At 40.6% G+C, this 21,047-nt stretch overlaps 3 protein-coding genes across 7 annotated transcripts in view; 2 read left to right on the forward strand and 1 right to left on the reverse strand.

The window, feature by feature from the left end:
- phactr3b (phosphatase and actin regulator 3b) overlaps nt 1-12,163 on the reverse strand; it is a 32,298-nt gene extending 20,135 nt beyond the window's left edge. The window contains exons 1-2 of one of the 4 annotated variants that reach the window (XM_089010174.1): nt 1,629-1,737; nt 1,031-1,146 (exon numbers count right to left, since the gene is read on the reverse strand). Coding sequence is in view for 1 of the 4 variants with exons in the window: in XM_089010171.1 (XP_088866297.1) it covers nt 11,892-12,000 (109 nt within the window). In the remaining 3 variants the exon portion in view is untranslated. Of the gene's footprint in view, nt 1-1,030; nt 1,222-1,628; nt 1,757-11,891 lie in introns of those variants that run through there. The other 3 variants (XM_089010173.1, XM_089010171.1, XM_089010172.1) reach the window with 3 other exon arrangements.
- A 558-nt stretch (nt 12,164-12,721) lies between these two features.
- Nucleotides 12,722-17,537, forward strand: acot8 (acyl-CoA thioesterase 8). Of its 2 annotated transcripts, XM_089010807.1 has the most exons (7): nt 12,722-12,919; nt 13,124-13,260; nt 13,614-13,839; nt 14,060-14,217; nt 14,309-14,500; nt 14,638-14,772; nt 17,469-17,537. In XM_089010807.1, the coding sequence occupies exons 1-6, from the start codon at nt 12,795-12,797 to the stop codon at nt 14,754-14,756; spliced, it is 957 nt and encodes a 318-aa protein (XP_088866933.1). In that variant the 5' UTR covers nt 12,722-12,794; the 3' UTR covers nt 14,757-14,772; nt 17,469-17,537. The 2 variants fall into 2 exon arrangements, with proteins under 2 accessions (XP_088866933.1, XP_088866932.1); XM_089010806.1 differs by lacking the exon at nt 17,469-17,537 and having other exon boundaries at nt 14,638-14,815.
- ift52 (intraflagellar transport 52 homolog (Chlamydomonas)) lies at nt 16,496-20,986 on the forward strand. Its single transcript, XM_089010805.1, has 13 exons — nt 16,496-17,398; nt 17,469-17,556; nt 17,696-17,825; nt 17,927-18,002; nt 18,085-18,156; nt 18,262-18,388; nt 18,457-18,540; nt 18,665-18,733; nt 18,810-18,964; nt 19,055-19,142; nt 20,489-20,597; nt 20,667-20,812; nt 20,885-20,986. Exons 1-13 carry the CDS (start codon nt 17,280-17,282, stop codon nt 20,927-20,929), a joined length of 1,308 nt encoding a protein of 435 aa, XP_088866931.1. The 5' UTR covers nt 16,496-17,279; the 3' UTR covers nt 20,930-20,986.
- Nucleotides 20,987-21,047: the final 61 nt, after the last annotated feature.

Here is a 21,047-nt window from a genome sequence, read left to right on the forward strand (position 1 = left end):
GTGCTGGGGGGAAGTCCAATGAGAGCATCGTTTCTTCGAGAGTGGACAGAAATAGGCCCTCCTATACAGTCTGGCACTGACAACACGCTGACACCTCAGGGAGGTGCTAAGGCGTGAGCAGCACACGGGTCGCTCCATGAATTCTTCAATTCTCCATCGCCGACTTCTGAATCTACAAAACCCCCTCGATCGTCCCCGAAGAAACTTTGAAAGCATGTATACTTGTCATCCCCCGGCCATGTAAGAATCTCAGGAGGACAATTCAACAGTGTGGCAACATACCCAGCATTTAATTCTAATCTTAAATGATTTGTATCAATGCAGGTTTTCTTTCTCCTCCATGTTGAAAACTAAAGTTTTTTTTCCACCATTTATTTATATATGTATGTATGTATGTATGTATGTATGTATGTATGTATGTATGTATGTATGTATGTATGTATGTATGTAGGTAGGTACAGTATGTACATGTATGTATTTAGTTACTTATGTATTTGTTTATTTACTTGTACTTTTTATTTATTTGCTAATTCGGGTGTTTTTTATTCATCTGTCATCTGTTTATGTATTTAGATGGTTGTTTGGTTATTTGTTAATTTCTTAATTTTTCTTTCTTTCTCTGTTTATTTTTATTTATCCACTTATTAATTAATCGATTTATTTATTTATATATTTATTGACATTCATTCATCTATTTATTTTTGTATTTATTCGTTTATGTGTTTATTTATCTGCTTATTTATTTATTTTCATATTAATCAATTAATGTATTTATTTATTCAGTCATTTATTCATTGATTCATTTGTTTATTTATTCATGTATTTATTATGGAAACATGCCTGCCGACGCACAATGCGTTCCACCTTGAAAATAAAAATAAACTCATAAGACGAGTACACGTGCACCCAAAATGAAAAAGACAACATCAATCAGCGCCAATCGTCTCAGATCTGCACACATCAAATAAATAACAACTTCCGGCCGCACAAAGCTCCTTGAAATCCCAACAATCAGAAGCGTGTCAACTACCCGAGTCATGTCTGCCTTCATATGATGAGATGAGGAATTCAGGTCAAGCGTGCAGTAGCTATATACGGCGCTGGCGCGGGGTCAGGCTGACGTTGCCATGGTTACCACACCGGATGCTGCAGAAAAAGACCCCGGGAGGCAGAGAATCACCACAGCATGAGGAATAGAGAGTTGCTGGGTGGATGGGAAGGCTGTTGCCACACAGAGGGACAGAAAGCCGCAGCCAATCACAATCTGGCATATCGTGATGCATAATGCAACCCGCTGTATTTTTCATTGGCAACTTTTTTTGAAATATTTATTCGGCGCTCTGAGGTGCTTGTGTTTCTCTGCGAGCACAATGAGGACGAATAAAAACACCTTTCAATGAATTGAACGTCCGTGCTCATTGTACGTCTCCTGAACATCCATCCCACATTGCAAATTCTTGCATTCAGTGATTTCGGGATGATTTTTGCCCAAAACTAAATCAATAACTATCATTCAATTATCGGAACATTGTCAAAAAACACAAATGTATCACAAATCCCTTACATGCAACAAAATCCTGTTTGAATGAGTAAATTAAGCAGACATTTATACAAAGAATAACACTCACGTATAAAACGCCGCACCGCTTTGCTCTCTTTAGGTTGGCATTGAATTCCGCGGTTCCCCACCAGTGCACTGATGAATGAAAGAGTAAGAGCTCAAACGTGTGCTCGCGCGGCAAATGGGGGTGGTCGGAGTCTTGGAGTGTGTAAACTAGTAGGACGGTGTGTGGGAGAGCCATGCGGACCCCGCCCCGCCGGACAGGAGGTGGAGAGTAACTCAAGAGGCACAAATGTGCTCGCGAGTACACATACACACATACACACACACACACACACACACACACACACACACACACACACACACACACACACACACACACAAACACACGCACACACACCGCTGTTCAGACGTTGATCTCATGTTTTGTAAACGTTGCAAATACACATAAGACCTAAAATCAATCAGTCACTCTGAGCATCTCAAAGTTAGCATCCTTCTAGAATCTAGACCAAAGGTCACCAAACTACGGCCCGCGGGCCGTATCCGTCCGCCTGTCAGCACATTTGGCCCAGCCCCCTGAACAATCCCAGAGATGCTATCAGATTTTTTTCTTATTTGGTCTCCAGAAAAATAATCCTTTTCCAAGTCAAACGTCAGTTTTCCATCCTTATCTGTTCCTATTTTAATCAATGTAATCAATGTATGTTGCTTATGATCGTGATTGAACAATACAAACACGCCTGCACACAATAGAACGCTAAAGGAGTCGGTCACAATGCGACGCAACACAAGAAAGTGACGTATGAGGAAGTGCAGGGGAGTTCGGTGGTACATTCAGGTGCGCTCAGTTTGGCGCTCAGTTTGGTCCCGAACCCGTTTTCTCTTGTAAACTATCCTGTCAAAGAGAGAACGGAATAATGGCGAAAAGGTTAGGTGAGAGAAAAATTGATTCAGAATGCAGGGTATTTAACCTGCAGTGGACAAACGATTATTTTTATGTTCACTGCAAAGAAAAGGCTGATTATCTCATCTGTCAAGAGGTGGTGGCGGTATTCAAACAATACAATCTTCGCCGACACTATGAATCCCGTCGCAAAGACAAGTAAGATAGCTTGCAAGTCCAAATACGAGCAGACAACTCTCAAAGCTAAAAAGTGGACTACTATTTCAGCAGAATACATTTGTACGCCAAGCTCAGCTGAAGAAGGCATCCGTTCGGGCCAGCTTTCGGGTTGCTAAACTGATAGCAAGCAGCGGTAAGCCTTTCACGGACAGAGAGTTTGTTAAGAAATGTATGGATGCTGTCGCGGAGGAGGTGTGTCCCACGAAGAAAGATGCATTTAATGCCATAAGTGTGTCGGCGAGTACAATCACCAGACGCGGTGAAGAAATTGGGAGTAATGTATTTTCCCAGCAGAAGACGAAAGCATTTGACGTTTTTTTCATTAGCACTGGCCGAGAGCACGGACGTGCAACACACAGCGCAAATGTTCATTTTTATTCGTGGAGTTAGCACAAACTTTGAGATATGCGAGGAGCTGGCAGCCCTCCAAAGTCTCAAAGGGACTACAACGGCAGATGATATTTTTGACAAGTGTACCAAACCATGGAGAAGTTGGACCTGTGTTACAGAACTGTGATGTTCTGAAAGACGTATTCAAGCTCAACAGTCTCATTGACTTCTAAGCCGCCCTCCCAAACGACACATATCCAAACATCAAAAAACACGCAATGAAAATGTCCACAATTTTTGGCAGCACGTATATCTGTGAGAAAACCTTTTCTAGCATTAAACTGCTGAAAACTCCGATGAGATCAAGATTGACAGATAAACATTTGCATCAGTGTTTGAGACTGGCTGTAACTCGAACGGAACCTGATATTCAACTTCTGACCAACCAGATGAAGGCCCACAGTTCACACTGATGAACATACATAGAGAGAGCTGCAAACAGCGGTGTCTACAAGCCCATTGGAACCTACAAAAGGATTATAAGGAAGGAACACAACAATTTTAAGAGACTGCTCATATGTGTCAGAGAGATTCTGCTCTGACAACTGAGCTGAAGTTTTATCTGTTAAGATTGTGCATGGCACAACAGAAAGTTAATGTTCTGTGGCTTTTTTTTTCTATGAAGAACCCAGAGAGGCTTATTTAGTTATTAATTATTTCATTAATAGTGTTATTATTTGTTTCCTGACTTTTTCTGTAAATAACCTGGAAAGGGTTATTTGGTTATGTGTGGCTTTCTGGAAAACAATATTTTTTTTAAGCTCCCCTACGATCGTCACATTTTTTTCTGTTACAAATTGACACCGGCCCCCCATCAGAGAAGGGAAAAGTTATGTGGCCCTCACAGGAAAAAGTTTGGGGACCCCTGTTCTAGACCCTAGAGCAGTGGTTCTTAATCTTGTTGGACGTAAAAAAAACCCACCAGTTTCATATGCTCATTCACCGAACCCTTCTTTAATGAAAAAGAAAATATGATTTTTTTAATATCTACATACAAAATACAGTATATTTCGCATTAGTATCACTTTGTTCAAATAACAAAAGCAACACAATGCATGAACTCAAAACAACTTCCCTCAGTGTGACTCATCCTGTTGCCTTTGAGAGACCAGTTCAGATATGTGTGGCTTCACCTTGTTTACATATTTGTCTTACCACTTTCTTTTTTACCCGACATAGGATGGATTAAAATATTAGGAAGGTAGTCTCACTCACACATATACACATATACAGCCTTCTTTTGGCAGTCTGATAGTGAGGTCTCACTCTGCTGCATAAACCAGCGACCTCAAAGCGGACCGGTCGGAAATCTCAGAGAAAGACGCTTTCAATGACTGCGCCCACTAACTGCAGACTAGACTGAGAGGTGGACCTCTGCGGCAGAGGATCCACCCAACCCCTGAGACTGACTCACCGAACCCCTCGGGTTTGATCAAACCCAGTTTAAAAACCACTGTTCTCGAGTAAAAAAAGCAAATAAATAAATAAATAAATAAATAAGCAGTGGCCCGGTAGTCGAGGGGTAGCACGCCGGCTTCGCAACGCACAGGTCGTGAGTGTGTGGCCTCCCTGTGTGAAGTTTGCATGCTCTCCCTGGCCCCATGTGGGTTTTCTCCGGGTCCTCTGGTTTCCTCCCACATTCTAAAAACATGCATGGCAGACTGATTGAACACTCCAAATTGTCCCTAGATGTGATTGTGAGAGTGACTGGTTGATTATTTCTGTATGCCTTGCAATTGGCTGGCAATCAATTCAGGGTGTCCCCCGCCTTCAGGCACTAGGCGGGGGACACCTGGCGGGGGACGGCTGGGATAGGCTCCAGCACTCCCCACGACCCATTGCGTCCTGGGGGGTTCATCCATCTATCCAAATGGATGGATAAATAAATAAACAAATGCATAAATAAATAAATAAATACATACCGACAGACAAAAATAAATATATCGAATAATTAATCACCCGTATAATTAATTGATTAATTATTTTATGTGTTATTAGTGATTTAATGAATAAATAAAATCACACATATTAAAACAAAGACAACATTAATTTAAACAAAAATGTTACGATTCACACGTCTACAATACAAGCTCAGATTCTGTCTGCCTGTGCCGTAAGTCTCATTAACCAAAAATCAAGTTCCAACAGTAAGTTGTGTTTCCAGCAGACATGAAGTTTGCTCCATATTTCTTCCACCAAAATGTCAAGTGCGGCGCTAGCATGTTAAAGGAAACGTCCCCGGTATGCCACCCTGACCATGAGCGCTTTGCTAATTTCCAAAAAAGGCACACCGAAGCTTGCACAGGAACCAAAAACATCTGCTTTGTTAGATTGGTCCTGTATCACAATATCTGGATGCATTTGCGGGTGTATCTAATGTTGCGGTCGGTGATTGTTTCTAAACGAGCCAATTGCATTTGCACGCACCTCATGATTAATAATTCAGACGTGTAAACAAAAGCTTTGCGGCTGCATATCGATCTTCACAAGGGCCGCTGAAAGAAAATTGAGTACATCACAAATGACAAAAGTCAATGGCTGGATTTCTCCTCCGGGATACGAGTGGTAAGCAAAAAACATAAACAAAGCCACAGACAACTCTATGAACGTGCATTTCATTCATTATTCACAAGCGCCAGATTGAGGAAAGGGTTTCTTCAGCCGTCATCTGTACTTCTTTGAAGGTGTCAGACGTTTCGCTCCTCATCCGAAGAGCTTCGTCAGCGAACTAAAGTTGTGCTGGTAACTCTGGCCCTAGATACTGTATGCCCCTAATGCACAGAGGTGGCAGTGCCAGACCACTGCTGTGATAGGTCCCTGCTCTAAGGTTGGGAGAGCAGTGGACTACTCCCTGAACCCAATCTGATTATTTATTTTGTTCTGTCTGATTACCTTTCCCTGATTCTGATGGCATCATTAGCACTGGTATCGCCTCACTAGCATGACTAAGCCTGCGTGGTAACGACCTAAGAAGTCGCTTGTAAGCATGGTCTAAATTAAACCTGAACGGACAACCGACGTCTCCGGACAAGTTATGTCCATAATTTGTAAAATGGCTTCAAATGACTTCTACTGAGCGTATCTTACAAAGATTTCACCACATATAGCTATATTTTACGTTTTAAGACTCGCGCTGAATATTCAGGAAGAATGTTTTTGAGTTGGTGACGAGTCCGTACGTGACATCACTAAAGGACCGCCCTTTACCGTAAAAAAGACGCATTGTAGCGGTCCTTCCATCACGTCAATGTATTTTGCTGTACTTGTTTGGTCTGGGGACCTCGTGTTGCACCCAAAAGCCACCAGATGAGAGCGTCCAAGCGCCATATAAGGAATTTATCAGCCTGTGGAAACGGAGGTGGCCACAGGAGGTCGCCATTTTGTGCCTCTTTTTTTGGGTGAGAGATTTTCCCCCAATGTCGCCTCAAAATGGCACAAATAAATTCTTTAATCGATTGCAAACATGTATGCTTTCCTCTTCAGAACTATTTGAATCATATTCATCACTGGATGTGGAACAAGAAAGCATATTCTCTGAATCTGAAGCCATTGTTTTGATTCACTAGCAATGCAAGACGTCTTGGCGTGACGTCACGAACTGGGGGCGGGACTTTCTGAAAATGCTCAATTCGCAGCTCAATTTTTTGCAGATTTTGGACACTTTAAGTCATTTTTATTGGTGTTTTGCATTTGACTAAAAATATCATACTGCGTGTTTTGGGTATTTTAGATGCAATAAAACATTTTTCTGGTGTCAGTTAAAAAAAACAAAAAAGTGACGTCGGTTGTCCTTTAAACCACCATGGCGATTTAGTCAAGGGTTTTGCTGTTTTACAAAAATTGCTTCTTTTACTCCTCTCCTTTTTGTTTTTTTTTTCTGGATTTTTTTTTCTTTCCCTATTCTTTTCTTTTGACATTTGTTAAAAGACCACTGAGGGTAACCACAGTTTGAGAGTGCTCTCCTGACATGTTTTGACTCATTTTCCTTACCTTCAACACTTGTTGGTATTTGCACAGCCCTACGCTGGAGGTTTCTGATAACTCCTAGTTTGTGTAGTGGGCACACACAGACATAATGCTCCAGAAAACAAAATTACACTGTGCTTTCTTTTCAACATATCTTCTTAAATGAGAGTAGTTTCTAAGCAATAATCTTTACGCATATTTCAACTTGCTGATGTTCTCCCAGCACTTTAAAACATTCTTACTCACTGTTATTATATATTTTACCGAAATAGCATTCGTACCAGTCGTTGGAAACAGATGTTAATGGATGACATCTTAAATGGGGTCTTCCAGTATGCCCACCAACTCAATCACGATGTCAATCGTGATTGTGCACTGAAGATGACGGATTAATGAGGCAAACACGATTGCAGTTCCACCATTGCAAATGCCAAGACATAAAATGGCAGACATGCATGAGAAAACATTTGGGGATAGCACATACAAAATTCTTAATGCCAATTGTTTTTTTTGGTTTGGTTTGACTTGTTTTGAGAACCGCTTGGTAAAAAAAATTAATCCCCCCCCCAAAAAAAAAAATTAACAGCGAGCATTATAAGATCGACTGTGTCTGAGAATTGTATCTGGGTGAGTGAACTGCACGAGTGGTTCCATGTGTGCTTGTGTGTTGGATGTGAAGCGAGGGGAGAGAGTGGAGGGGGGAAAGGTGTGATGACACCATCCAGAGATACGTTATCGCTTGTCATTGAATGAACGGAATTAGTCCCTTGTGATATTCGCTGATTCAATTTGTACGGATGGGCAAGCAATAGAAACGATTCCATGGTGACTTATGGCTACTGGATAGTAATACGGTTTGCTAAATGACTGTTGGGGGAGGCAGTCGGATTGTTGGGGGGGGGGGGGGGGGGGGAATTACAGTTCACGTCATGTTGTGATTGGAACATAAAAAAATAGAGAGAGGGAAAAAAATCTATTTGAATGAAGCAATAAAACGCTTCGGTGAGGGCTTCCTGTGTCATCAATATGTACTGTATTGTATTGTATTGTATTGAAAAAAGTAAGTCATTGAAACATGTAGGTAAAATGTAAAAAAAAGATTTTTTTTTTCCTTAACGTTGACAACTCATTTTTTTGCCGCAGACTACGTTGTAGTTACAGTTTCCTCTGGAGGGCATTATGAATTTGGGGAAGCCATTAGATTAACAGGGTTGTCAAACTCCGGTCCTCGAGCGCCGCCATCCTACATGTTTTCCATCCCCTCCACATATTACATATAGAGTGCATGGCAAATTAACGAATAACTAGTTTTTAAATTTGAATAAAAATAATCACTGTTATTGTGGTTTATATATGACAATTTGATATTTTGGTTTTGACTTAAACAAGCAATATGGAATTTCAAGTTTGATTTGCTTTTGCGGTCTGAATAAAATGATGTGGTGGGCCAGATTTGGCCCCCGGGCTTCGACTTTGACACCTGTCAGTTGAGTCTGCTTGATTGTGCATTACAGCCACGTAGACAGGACACAACTCGGCATCACTTCAAATACGGAAACATAGATTTTAGAAAATTCTTCTAGAATGTTGTTTTCAGCAGCATATTGTTAGCATATTTTCCTGTTGATACCCACTAGCATTATGGCTAAAAAAAGCTGTATTTTTAATATTTGGCCTATATTTTAGCGATACGGTCGAATAATGTTCTAAAGATATTTAAAGGATTTTGCGGCCATGTCAAGAAATTCGCGAAGCGGCGAGCCCCCATAAACCGTTGAAGCTGCGCAAAAAAATATCTTGCACTTCACGGTAATGAATCAGCCATAAAACAAGTGGTGTAACGAGCCAGAATAAAGGAGGTTGCTATAGCAAGATGACACGGAGAAGAATCAAAAGAGGGAGTGGGGCTATTTTGAGATGCAGCGTCGCCCCCGTTCGTTGACTCCATCCAGCCCATTGTTCATGTGCACTCCGGTAACAGAGACTGCAAGCGTTGCGTTTTCATCCATAGATATCTTACAATTTATACATAGATTGAAGTATTGTAGCATAACCCGGGATACGTATAGCGATAATATTTTTATTTCCGATATTTCCAGATCCGAGGCCAACCAATGCTAGCAGCGCCGCAGAAGCATTAGCTCCAAGCAGAGATAAGCAAATGATTACATGTGACAACTTGACTGCTGCAACGTTTTCTTCGCCCTTCCTGCACAAGTCATTAGCTCCAGATGCAATTTGCTGCAGTTCCACTGAAGGCTCTGCGAGAAGTTCATTTACCATTAAAAAAGGGGAGTGAGGGTGGTTCCTGCCAGTTTCATATTATGTAACCAAGACAGTCTTCCACGATGTTTCAAGTCCAGGATTCAAAATGGAGGGTGCAGACTCAATATCTCGAGTGGGAGACTTAAAAAAAAACACGAAAAGTGCTAGATTCCACTTGCTACGCGAGACGCGTAGCAAGTGGAATTTAAGCACATTTATGCTTCCATGCATGAACCACTCACAGGAATGAGCATGGACTGTATGAAACCCTTTGAAGGAACTACCAGGTAATCAACCGTTTCAATGATGATCACAATTTGCCATCTAAAATGACCCTGACGTGTATTTTTGGTGTTTGGTGGAATGCTTGGGTTTGAGGAGATGCAACTACCCCCCCCCCCCCAAAAAAAAAAAAAAAAAAGTCGGGGAAACCGCAAGAGCAACTCAATGTGTGTTAAAGGCACAAGATCCAGAAAAGAAATGTCCCCTTCAGTCTGCGTATCTAACTGTTCAAAGCGTTGCTGTTTTACACTGTGTATTCTGGAGTTAAATGCCTGGTCAGTGGAACAAACACATTTCGAATGCCAAGTACCGCCTCCTGCCATTTATATCACCATGGAAACTGAAAAATACACAAGGAGCACTCACATCCGTTTCAACTCAACATACTGCAAGCCACATGATATGAGAGAGTTTACTCTCAATCTATAAAGCATGTCACACACATGTCTTACCTCCTGCATAAATCATGACTCATGTGAAAGTGGCCCAATAGCCCTATAGATAGTTGCCCAGGTTAAGCACTTTGTTACAGCTTCAGCTGTTGTTAAAGCGCGATATAAATCAATATGTATTGTATTCTACAGTAGCGTTATTGGTGAAAAGAAGTTCATGGATGGAAGAGAAGTCAGATGGAGAAACTTTATAATAATTATTATCCATGCATTTTCCGTACCGCTTATTCCTCATTAGGGTTGCGGGGTGTGCTGGAGCCTGGAATTTGCTGGAGCCTATCCCAGCTGTCTTCGGGCACGAGGCGGGGGACACTGAATTGGTTGCCAGCCAATTGCAGAACACACAAAGACAAACAACAGTCACTCTCACACCTCGGGACAATTTGGAGTGTTCAATCAGCCTGCCATGCATGTTTTTGGAATGTGGGAGGAAATTGGCTGACAACGACTATTATTATTTATTATTATTATTATTATTATTATTATTATTATTATTATTATTATTATTCATAGGATAAGCAATACTGATGAGGTGATACCTTTACAACACAAAATTCCTACTTATTTCAAACCGATAAACACTTTAAGGCAAAAATGAGTGCATCCAAAAGATAGGCTGCCAAATGAAAAACAAAGTAATGTAGTTTATTCAATACATTGTAAGAATGAAAATTGTAAAGAATACATTGTGGAGTCTAAACAAATTCTCAAAAAAACTTTATCAACATCGGAAGGATAATACTAGTGGGCCTTAATCGGCAGTACATATGCACCTAAAAGCTAGCAACCACTCATTTGACGACAATGAGGTTAAAATCTTAGCGAAATAACATAGATGGTTTGAAAGGGGAGTAAAAGAAGCAATTTTCATTAAACAGCTAAATCCTTCACTTAACCGAACTGGTGGGGTGAGGTTCAATTTGGTTCGTTCGTACAACAGCTTGCTTAGGCAACATAGGATTAGCAATACTGATGAGGTGATACCGGAGGAAGTCGTTAGTCAGAACAATAGGAACAATCAGTGGAGCCGCAGGATGTAGTCCTCTGCTCCCCCAACCTGAGAGCAGGGACCTATCATAGCAGAGTCCGGCACCGCCATGTCTGGACAGTAGGGATATATATATAGGGCCTAAACTATCAGTAAGACTTTAGTTTGCTGACGAAGTTTGTTGGATAAGAAGCGAAACGTCCGACACCGTCAAGGAAGTACAGATGACGGCTGAAGAAACCTTTTCATCAATAATAATAATAATAATAATAATAATAATAATAATAATAATAATAATAATAATAATAAATTATTTGTATTATAATTATTAGACCGTGTTGTAAATAATAATACATAGCATTGTTATTATTATTATTATTAATACTACTACTACTACTACTACTACTACTACTACTACTACTACTACTAATAATAATAATAATAATAATAATAATAATTATTATTATTATTATTATTATTATTATTATTATTATTATTATTATTATTATTATTATTATTTTATGATGATGTAAGTGTGGGGTTGATTTGCAACTTTATGCATTTAACTTTATGCATATCACGAGAAGGAGAAGTGAATCCAGTTCTGGCTGGATGGTGTCATACCAATTGGACGGCACCTCTGCTATTTCTGAAAACTATAAAAAGCTGCGAAGTGCATCGGGGTTCTGGAGAAGAATGGCTCAAAAAAAGCGGGTGAAAATGCCGGGTAGAACATGACGCACGCTGCAGTTAATGTCACGACGCACCGCAAAATTATCATCGACATCAAGAAATGTTTCTTCACCTCGCTGCGAATGATCGAGCATGTGAAATCGCGTGAGCGCCCCGTTGGTTTCTTACCTGCCTGGTGCGCCTCACCCAGGCGGACCTCAGTGGTGCTACTCGGGTCACTCTGAGATCTCCCTCGCAGTAAAATGCAATCGTCTCCCGGGAAGTCAGACGATGCCATGCTGGCGAGAATAATGGCAATTATTCGTGATCACCCCCGGTCAAGGTGACTGGCCGGCAAGGGGTGCAGACGATGTAATAATGCGGCTGGACCGCTGAGATGATGCGGCTTCTGGTCGTCGCCGTGAGGCACCGCGGAGGAAAGTCATCACGCGCGTCGCATATCGTGCCGCCTTCAGGTACCGCTCGTAGAACCACAAACACTACTATTAACCACTTCCTGTCACAATTATAACCATTATAGTCTGGTGTGTGGGACAAAATTGTTATCTTAAGGTTATTTTTCTAAATCAACACAAAACCAAACCTTCAATGGAGGAGTTTGATCAATTCTTACAAAGGCTACTTTAGAATAGTCAAATACATTGCTCTTAGCCTTTCTTCGAACACGACAGACGTCTATATTTTGACTTACACAAAAGTCAAATATATACTAAAGTTAAACATGCAAAATGAACAATTACTCTGAATAATTTTGCAGGTTTCTGGGACATTGTGAGTCCTGCGTGGCTTTTGTAAATCGAATGAAAGCAATCTGAACCCTCGGATCCAGATCCGATTTACACATGTAAGATTAATGAATAACAACCCTCACACTCACACAAGTCACATGCGGGCAAAAAAAAAAACAAATTACAGTGTGCGATGCAAATGGCACGGTAGGGATTCGCGTCAAGCGAATTCGAATGCAGCCAAAATTAACCGGAACATGCGTTGCGGACGTGACGTCTTTAACATGGCGAAAGAAAAAAAGTCTATCGTTCGTTCTCTACTGACTCTACAAGAGCCATTTCAATGCAATTTTCTGAAGATGAAAACACAAATTGTGGGAGACCTGCGTCTCAACACGACCAGGATGTTCCAAGCGTGCTGGTTACCGGTGTTTTAAACGTGGAGAAGCTCGACGTAGACCTGTACAGGTAGTTTAGCTGCGGGCCAGGGCGTCGTACATTGACAACTCTTTTAACCGGAAGTAAACATGCTGCCTCAAAAAGTACAGCACTGCATGAATCAAAATCATTCACAATCGTGTAGTATTGTTGAATACATACTCAAAACGGGTTGCCTTGAAACATGTCGCATCACTTTACAATATTTCGCTTGATTTTTTTCCCCCTCCTCAGGGGGACACATCACTGGGTGCCCCAGACTCAGCGTTTATTTGGGGGACAAATCATAGGTCAAGCACTCGTTGCTGCTGCCAAATCTGTCAGTGATGATCTCAACGTCCACTCCCTCCATTGCTACTTTGTACGAGCAGGTAAAATGCAGCCTAGCTACCTTCATACGCCAAAGCATGTTGCAATTTGGATATTTTTTGGTCAAATGTTTTGTTGTTTTATGTACTTGTTCACATTTCAAAAACGTGACTCAGTATGTGATCAAAATACAGATTGCATTCAATCTAACCATGCTCTGTTGTGTTTATCTGAGATAAGATCCACCAAGAATTGGCATGAATGAATACAATTATTAAAACCAGTGTATGAATGAAAAAAATAAAAGAAAACGAGAGTAGGTTGTATTTTAATTTTTTCCCTCAATGTTTATATTCTGTGTGCCATCATGTCGCATGCAATTCGCTCTCAGCTGACAGTTTGTGTTTTATGTTAGGAGACCCTGAGGTTCCAGTACTGTACCAAGTAGACCGCACAAGGGATGGTCACAGTTTTACAGTGCGGTCTGTGAAGGCCATCCAGCACGGGCAGGTTATACTGATCTGCCAATCATCCTTCCAGACGTTACAGCCAAGCCCATTGCAACATCAGTTTACAATGCCCGTGGTCCCTAAACCTGAAGAGCTCCCTTCCATGGAGGAACTCATCCAGTTTTATCTCAGGTAGAAAACTTCATGAATGAAATCCACATTTTTAAAAAAGGCTACAAATCGTTTCGCACAAGGATAAAATTTAGCTACAATGCAAAAGATTAACATCATTGTTTTGTTATATGACCTAACTGTTGAGTTTACAGTGTTGCAAAATTTGTATTTAGCCTCACTGTTGTACATATAATTCGCAGGATATCGGTTTGATTTATCATGATTTGTCCAATTGCAGTAGACCAGGCCTGGGTGAAAATTTAAAAGAGGGCCTTACCAAACTGCTGGCGATTAAAGCACCCATTGAGATTAAGCCCGTCAACCCTCCACGGTATTCCAACCACGCTGTGGAAGAACCAAAGAAACTCTACTGGGTGCGAGTTAAAGGATACGTTGGTAAAGTTGTCTTCACGTTTGACGACGACCAATGCAGTTGCGATGTTCAGTGAATTTAAACTTCATTTGTGGGTTAATTTTTTTTGCACAGGTGAAGGCAACGTCAAGTTGCATTGCTGCGTGGCCGCCTATGTATCTGATTTTGCCTTTCTGACCACCGCAATCTTGCCATACCCCAACCTCAGGGTCAAGTTCTCCGCCTCCCTGGACCATGCTATGTGGTTCCATACCACTTTCCGCAGCGATGATTGGATGTTATACGAGTGCGAGAGTCCATGGGCAGGTCAGCATCCATCATATTGCTCCTCAGATGTGTTTTAAGAAGACACAATTGCAATCCATTTTTGTCATAGTGTTTTATCTAGGTCATGGAATTGTGTCAACACTATTTACGTAGGTTTTAAACTTGTGGTCATACAGGGGGCAGTCGAGGACTGGTTCAGGGCAGACTGTGGAGAAGAGACGGCGCGCTGGCTGCCTCTTGTTCACAGGAAGGCGTCCTCAGAGTCAAAGAAGTTACTGAGCTGAGCAAACTATAAGCACTTCTACCGCATGGTATCCTAAATTGTATAATTTATTTAAAAAATGTTTTTTTTAATGCAGTTGTACTTTATTTCCACTCAGTCAATTTTGATTCCATAAACTTTAGTAGGACTAATAGAATTACAAAGTTTTCTATTGTGGAAACATTGTAAAATCAAACTATTCAAGTCAAGATTTGAGATGGGACAATGCATTTCTTTTTTGTACCACATTTGGTGGACTTCAGGCAACTTGATTTTCATGAAGTTAATTGTCAATGAGTTTAACACTGAATGGCAGAAATCAAATCCTAATTACAAGCATCAGTATCCCCCCCCCTCCCCCCAAGAAGCTTCACCATGAACGAAAGAAAATAGCAACTTTTATTAATTACCACCTTTTTAAAAATCTTCAGTTCACAATCATAATTTGTACATATAAACGAATGCATCAGATCAAGGAGAAACTTCGGGTCTTGAATGTGATCCAGATTGTAATTTTGGACTCCACAGTTCCAAATTGCTCAACTCCGTGCGTAGATGCGGGCTGTTGCCGTCCGGCTTAATCACTGACACATCCAAAGACATTCGAGTGGCAGTCAGGTCACTGTATGACTGGTCAAAATGAGCCTCTTTTCGCTTTTGCGGGAGGATGTATGGAGTGGATGAATTGCCTTGTAATGGCAACAGCAGCCGACAATTTTCCACTTCGTGGCTGTTCAAGTCATTGGGGAAACATTGCCGAGACAGAAATGCTGGATCAGTCGATGTGCTGAGAGAAGCTTGGATGAAAGGTTTGACTTCACAGCCATCAACTAAACCATCGGAGGAAACACTTGATTTTGACATATGGCCCAGTGACAAAGCAGAAGGCAAACTCTGTTCTCCATAGAACTTTCGATCAAGCTCCGATGGTGAAAAGCAGTCAAAACTGCTCAAATCTAAAATGAAGCGAAGGGGAAAAAAAAAGGGGGGGGGGGGGGGAGTGACATCGCTGAATCGAACGATTCATCTTACATCGGACAAAGCTTGTCAGACTTACCATTTGGGAGAAGTGATGTTTCCATTTGTTCTTCTTTGTGGTAAGTGAGTGAGCGTGAGCCCAGGGTGGTTTTTAAACTGGTGAGGAAACTTGCTAATTGACCCAGCTGAACGCAGAGCAATTCATCACGCGTGGGCGGGGAACATGGCCCAGTCCACATTTCAGTACAAATGCCAACATTTGTAAAAAAAAGACATTCATTTTTAAGCTATGTGTTTCTCTATAGTGTTATGAAAGCAAATACTTAAAATTTTATTCGTATTTAATGTGGCATGTTTTTGCTGGCACATGCATAAAAAAAAACATCATGTTTTAATACTAATTAGATTTTTATGTTCCAATCAATCATGTTTACAAGTGATAAGGTTGCAAATCCATAGTAATATTTTTTTTTTTGCTCATGGGTACTTGCTCGTTTGGTAAATATCAGAGGTCACCAAAAAGCTTCACTTACCGTGCCTAACCTTACCCTGTCAAAGGAGTCTTTGTGGGTTTTGAGATGGGATTTTAAAGTAGGAACGGGGCATGGTTATGGATGGCTTAAAAATGTATGTAGAAGGTGTGTGAGAGGGAGGGGGACAATTGATCTTATGTAGGGAGGAGGGGACATTGATAATGTGTGAAGGGGGGGGGGCAATGATTTTATGTCGCGAGGGGTATATACAAATAAATAAATAATGAAATAAACAAATAAACCATCAATGAAAAAAAATGAACTTGGCGCGTCAGTTCTAACATCATGAAACCATATCATCGTTGTAAAAGTTTTTGCTAGTCTTTGTGTTGCTTTGTGCAAACAGGGTCGGTAAATGATCCAACTTGGGAAATATTTGAGGTTCTTTATTAGGACTGCCGTCTTGGTCGGAGGAAGAGACCAATTGACTCGTATATAAATAAAAAACGATATATTTCCCATCACTACATAATAACGTACCACTGTTGTACGGAAGCAGAGAGGTGACTACTGACTACTGTGACTAGGGCGTAAACAATATGGGTGTAAACATTACACACTACGGTGTATGTAGAGATTGTTTTTGATAATTTCGTTTTCTTAATATACGCCCTGTTATACACTCTTAGACAGATTGTTTATTTTTTCTTTTATTTTCGTTTCGTTTATTTTGCGTATGTGCGTTTTATGTGTGTTTTATGTGTTTCGATGGCATCTGTCAACAACCGACATGAGACGCCGACGAAGAAGAAGCGGTTGCTAAGCTAATAGCGTACATGGTAACCGCTTTCCCCAAGAGTTGATTCGCAGCGATCAACTCTTTTGGATATCTAAATTTACGATTTAAATTGGCGTGTATCAACCCGTATCGTCGCCGTGTTTATAATAATGTCGGTATAATTGCGCACAAACGTCGGCGATGAGCATCGAGAGCTAACGTATGCTAACATCCTTGATAGCAATACAGGTTTTGCTGATCGATGTTTATTTATTATAAATTTATTATCCCAAATCGAATGCACAGTGGTTAAATCTTATATTTATCATGGAGAAAGAACAACAAAACACCGTTGTATTCAACGCTTCAAAAAGAGAGTTGTTTACCACCAGCAATGGATACAAATCCATACAGAAGCACATTAGGACTCAGTGGAAAATCCAAAGGTCGGTGTGGCAGGCTGTGTGTCTTCTGTGTAAAACTACTGGCTAAACATAAACCATTTGACTCTTGTAGTATGAAGGAAGATTTGTCATCCGACAAAATGAACGGTGTGAAGTTATGGATAACTACAGGCCCCAGAGAGAAGTTTACAGCATCAGAGGTTAGCTAAAACAATGTTTGTAATTGATTACAGAGTAAACAATGTTATGCTGTGTTGAAGGATATTAAAAATTGTGATATACTTATTGCGTGACATGCATAGACAGATGTCACACAGTTGTTATCTTGTTGTCTTGAAGCTGGAAGTACTGAAACACTACCTGAATGATGGAGGCAATATCCTGGTCATGCTTGGGGAAGGAGGAGAAAAGAAATCTGACACAAACATCAACTTTCTCCTGGAAGAGTTTGGAATTATGGTTAATAATGGTGCGTATAAATATAATCTCATTTGTCACCGTTGCAATTGTCACTTCTCAGTTGTTGCGATTTCTACTGAGGTATTGTTTTGTCGATTGGCAATATGACAGATGCCGTTTTCCGGACCAGGTACTATAAGTACTATCATCCGAAGGAAGCACTTGTGTCTGATGGTGTGTTGAACAGGTGTGTTGCTCTGTTTGAATATGCAAAACATATGTCAGCTTTATTTATTTCAACTCATAAAATCTCCATCATTTTTGTTTAGGGAGATCAGCCGAGCGGCTGGAAAAGCAACGTCGGGAATGACTGAAGATGACAATGTTGGAAATAACCCACAGTAAATGATTTATTTTCCAAAATAATTATTTTCATTTCAATGCTTCATTTTACCTTTGAAAAAAAAGACATTAAATGAAAATGGGCCTTTTTTCATTCACGCAAGGGCTCTATCTTTTGTATACCCGTACGGTGCCACACTGAATGTGATGAAACCGGCTGTGGCTGTTCTTTCAACTGGCTCCATCTGCTTCCCTCTCCACCGTCCTGTCGTGGCCTTCTATCAAGGAAAGGTCAGCACTTTAAATCTTACTGAAAATACTTAAAAGCGTGCTCTTCATGTGATGTTTCTTGTCTGTAGGGGACGGGCAGATTGGCTGTCGTTGGTTCCTGCCACATGTTCAGCGATCAGTTCATCGACAAGGAGGAGAACAGTAAAATCCTGGTGAGTGTGACTGTGTGCGTCCCGTGTATCCTCAAAGAGCCGGTTCTCCTTTTCACACTCATCACCTACATTCCCGAGAGAAAGATAATAAACCGTTTTACGCCGCATTACTGCGTCACCCCAGGGTGTCTTGCTCCAGTGGCTCATGACGGGTAATATCCAACTGAATCAGATTGATGCGGAAGACCCAGAGGTGAGTCTGTACGATTCAGTGGGGAGAGGGCATAACAAAGAGTGCGCCAAAAACAACTGCTTCTTCTCCGATCCAGATCACAGATTACACCATGTTGCCACACATTGGCTGCTTGTCAGAACAGCTCACGCAATACTTCCAAGAAGGCGATGAAAACCCCAGGGACTTCACCTCTCTTCTGGATGTTTCATTTTTCAGTCTGTCAACGGATACTTTACCGCAAGTGCTCAGGTAAAAATAGGAAAGGTGTTTGGTAGCATTATGGTGCTGCAGATTTTTCTTCTGTCTTTGTTTATTAGATGGCTGTTCCGTTTTCTACAGTGTTTATAAGCATCTGAACGTCAAAGAGGAGCCACTTCAGCTGATCGCACCTCAGTTTGAGACCCCTCTGCCTCAGTTGCAACCCGCTGTGAGTGCCTGCACTGTATTCTTTTTTATTTTTCAGACTCTTTTACTTCAGGCAGGACTATCAAAGTCATTTTTTGCCGCGGGCAACATTGTAGTTAGGGTTTCTTATCGGGGGGCCGTTATAAATTTGGGAGAACCAGGAGAATGTTTCATCCACTCCAAATATTACATCTAGAGCGCACAATAAATTAATGAATAACTAGTTTTCAAATCTGAAGTCAAGAATAAAGGCTGTTATTGTGGTTTTGGATTGGATTGGATTTGCCTTTATTAGTCTCACAGTGGAGTAATTTACATTTCACAGCAGCAAAGTGATGAAAGGAATGAAAGTAGAAAAAAGAAATACATGAGCTGCTGGAAAGGCAGCCACTCTCGCAGCGCCGTCTTGAAGTCAAAAGAACAACAAAAACTAAATAATAACAAATAATATGACAACCCAAAGACAACATGACAAAACAAAGACACAGAGAGTCATTCATTCAGTTTACATGGAACAATTTGAAATTTGGGTTTGCACTTTAGCAAGCGTCATGGAATATTACAAGTTTGATTTGCTTTTGCGGGTCGGATAAATGTTTTGGGACACATTTGGCCCCTGGGACTTGACTTGGACACCTGTGAGTTCATGTGTGCAAGCTGTGGATTCATTCTTTGATCCACAGCGATGCAAGCCTCACTTTTTCCACTATCATGCTCATTCACAGGACCCACTCCGCCACAGCTGTGTCATTTTAGGTTTCTGTTTAGTGTGTTTGTGGTAAAATTATTTTAATGCAGTCGGATATGTTTACAGATGAATGCGCACAAGCTGGTACTTTGCAAAATCTCAAGAGACAAGGCACCGTAACTAGTTAGAACGTTGGTAACATCAACAGTTGTAGAACAACAAAGCGTTTGTGCCCGCGTGTCAAACATGTGGATGTGAAATGAGGACGTTTGCTGGTTAAACATCACCATCCCGAGATGGTTTAAAAAGGACAATGTCTTCTTTATTTATCTTTTACTTTCACACCAAAAGAAATGTCGAGGATACAATGGCAATGATCCTGCTCCAGTTCAACACCAAGCCACTTTTCATTCTTTAAAATTATTTTTATGGAACTAGCTGCAAATGTGTTTTTTTTTTTTTACATAGTTTGATTGTGCCCCTTGATTATGTCGATCTTCATTCGTTGACAGAATTAGACTGAAAAGCTTTTTATGAGCAAGTTAATGTTATCTGAAGTGAGTTTTGCAGTATAACATATTGATTTATAACATTTATTTTGATGTTTTATAATATTATTATTATTATTATTATTATTATTATTATTAATAAAAATAATATGTATTTCATCTATCCTCCAGGTCTTTCCTCCAATCTTGAGTGATTTATCCCCACCGACGCTGGACCTTTTTGATTTAGATGAAGCGTTCTCTTCTGAGAAAGTGCGCCTAGCACAGCTCACCAATAAATGCAAGTTTGATATTTGTATTAAAAGGGATGACATTTAAATAGGATAATACTAACATTCTCTGCTTGCAGGCACAGATGACGACCTTGAGTTTTACATTAGGAAATGTGGTGAAATTCTGGGTGTGACTCCCAAGTTGGACAAAGATCAGAGGGATGCAAAGCACATCTTGGAACACATTTTCTTCCAAGTTGCAGAGTTCAAGAAACTCAATCAAGTGCGAGCACTTAGAAAACTACGCTTACTGTACATTGGAGTACTTAACAAATTATAACTTGTTGTCTTTCAGGACCATGATGTCAACACAGAGGCACCACGGTTCACCCCTTCCTGACTGCATCAAATTTACTTTGAATGTTCCAGATTTTTTTTAATAAACACAATCAATCAATCAATCTGCTTTTGTTGGCATATTTGTTGTTGATCTTGACCTCTATACACAGAGCCAACCT

Source organism: Hippocampus bargibanti, linkage group LG12 (genome assembly GCF_051943395.1).
Source record: "Hippocampus bargibanti isolate YZ-2025 linkage group LG12, ASM5194339v1, whole genome shotgun sequence".
NCBI lineage: Eukaryota > Metazoa > Chordata > Actinopteri > Syngnathiformes > Syngnathidae > Hippocampus > Hippocampus bargibanti.

Excerpts from the sequence above, each read along its gene's own strand:
- acot8 (XM_089010807.1), top strand. The coding sequence starts at position 12,795 with ATGCAATTTTCTGAAGATGAAAACACAAATTGTGGGAGACCTGCGTCT. Across the intron at positions 14,218-14,308 it reads GCGAGTTAAAGGATACGTTG|GTGAAGGCAACGTCAAGTTG; the intron begins GTAAAGTTGTCT and ends TTTTTTGCACAG. Across the intron at positions 14,501-14,637 it reads GTGCGAGAGTCCATGGGCAG|GGGGCAGTCGAGGACTGGTT; the intron begins GTCAGCATCCAT and ends GTGGTCATACAG.
- ift52 (XM_089010805.1), top strand. The coding sequence starts at position 17,280 with ATGGAGAAAGAACAACAAAACACCGTTGTATTCAACGCTTCAAAAAGA. Across the intron at positions 18,003-18,084 it reads TCTGATGGTGTGTTGAACAG|GGAGATCAGCCGAGCGGCTG; the intron begins GTGTGTTGCTCT and ends ATTTTTGTTTAG. Across the intron at positions 18,965-19,054 it reads ACTTTACCGCAAGTGCTCAG|TGTTTATAAGCATCTGAACG; the intron begins GTAAAAATAGGA and ends CGTTTTCTACAG.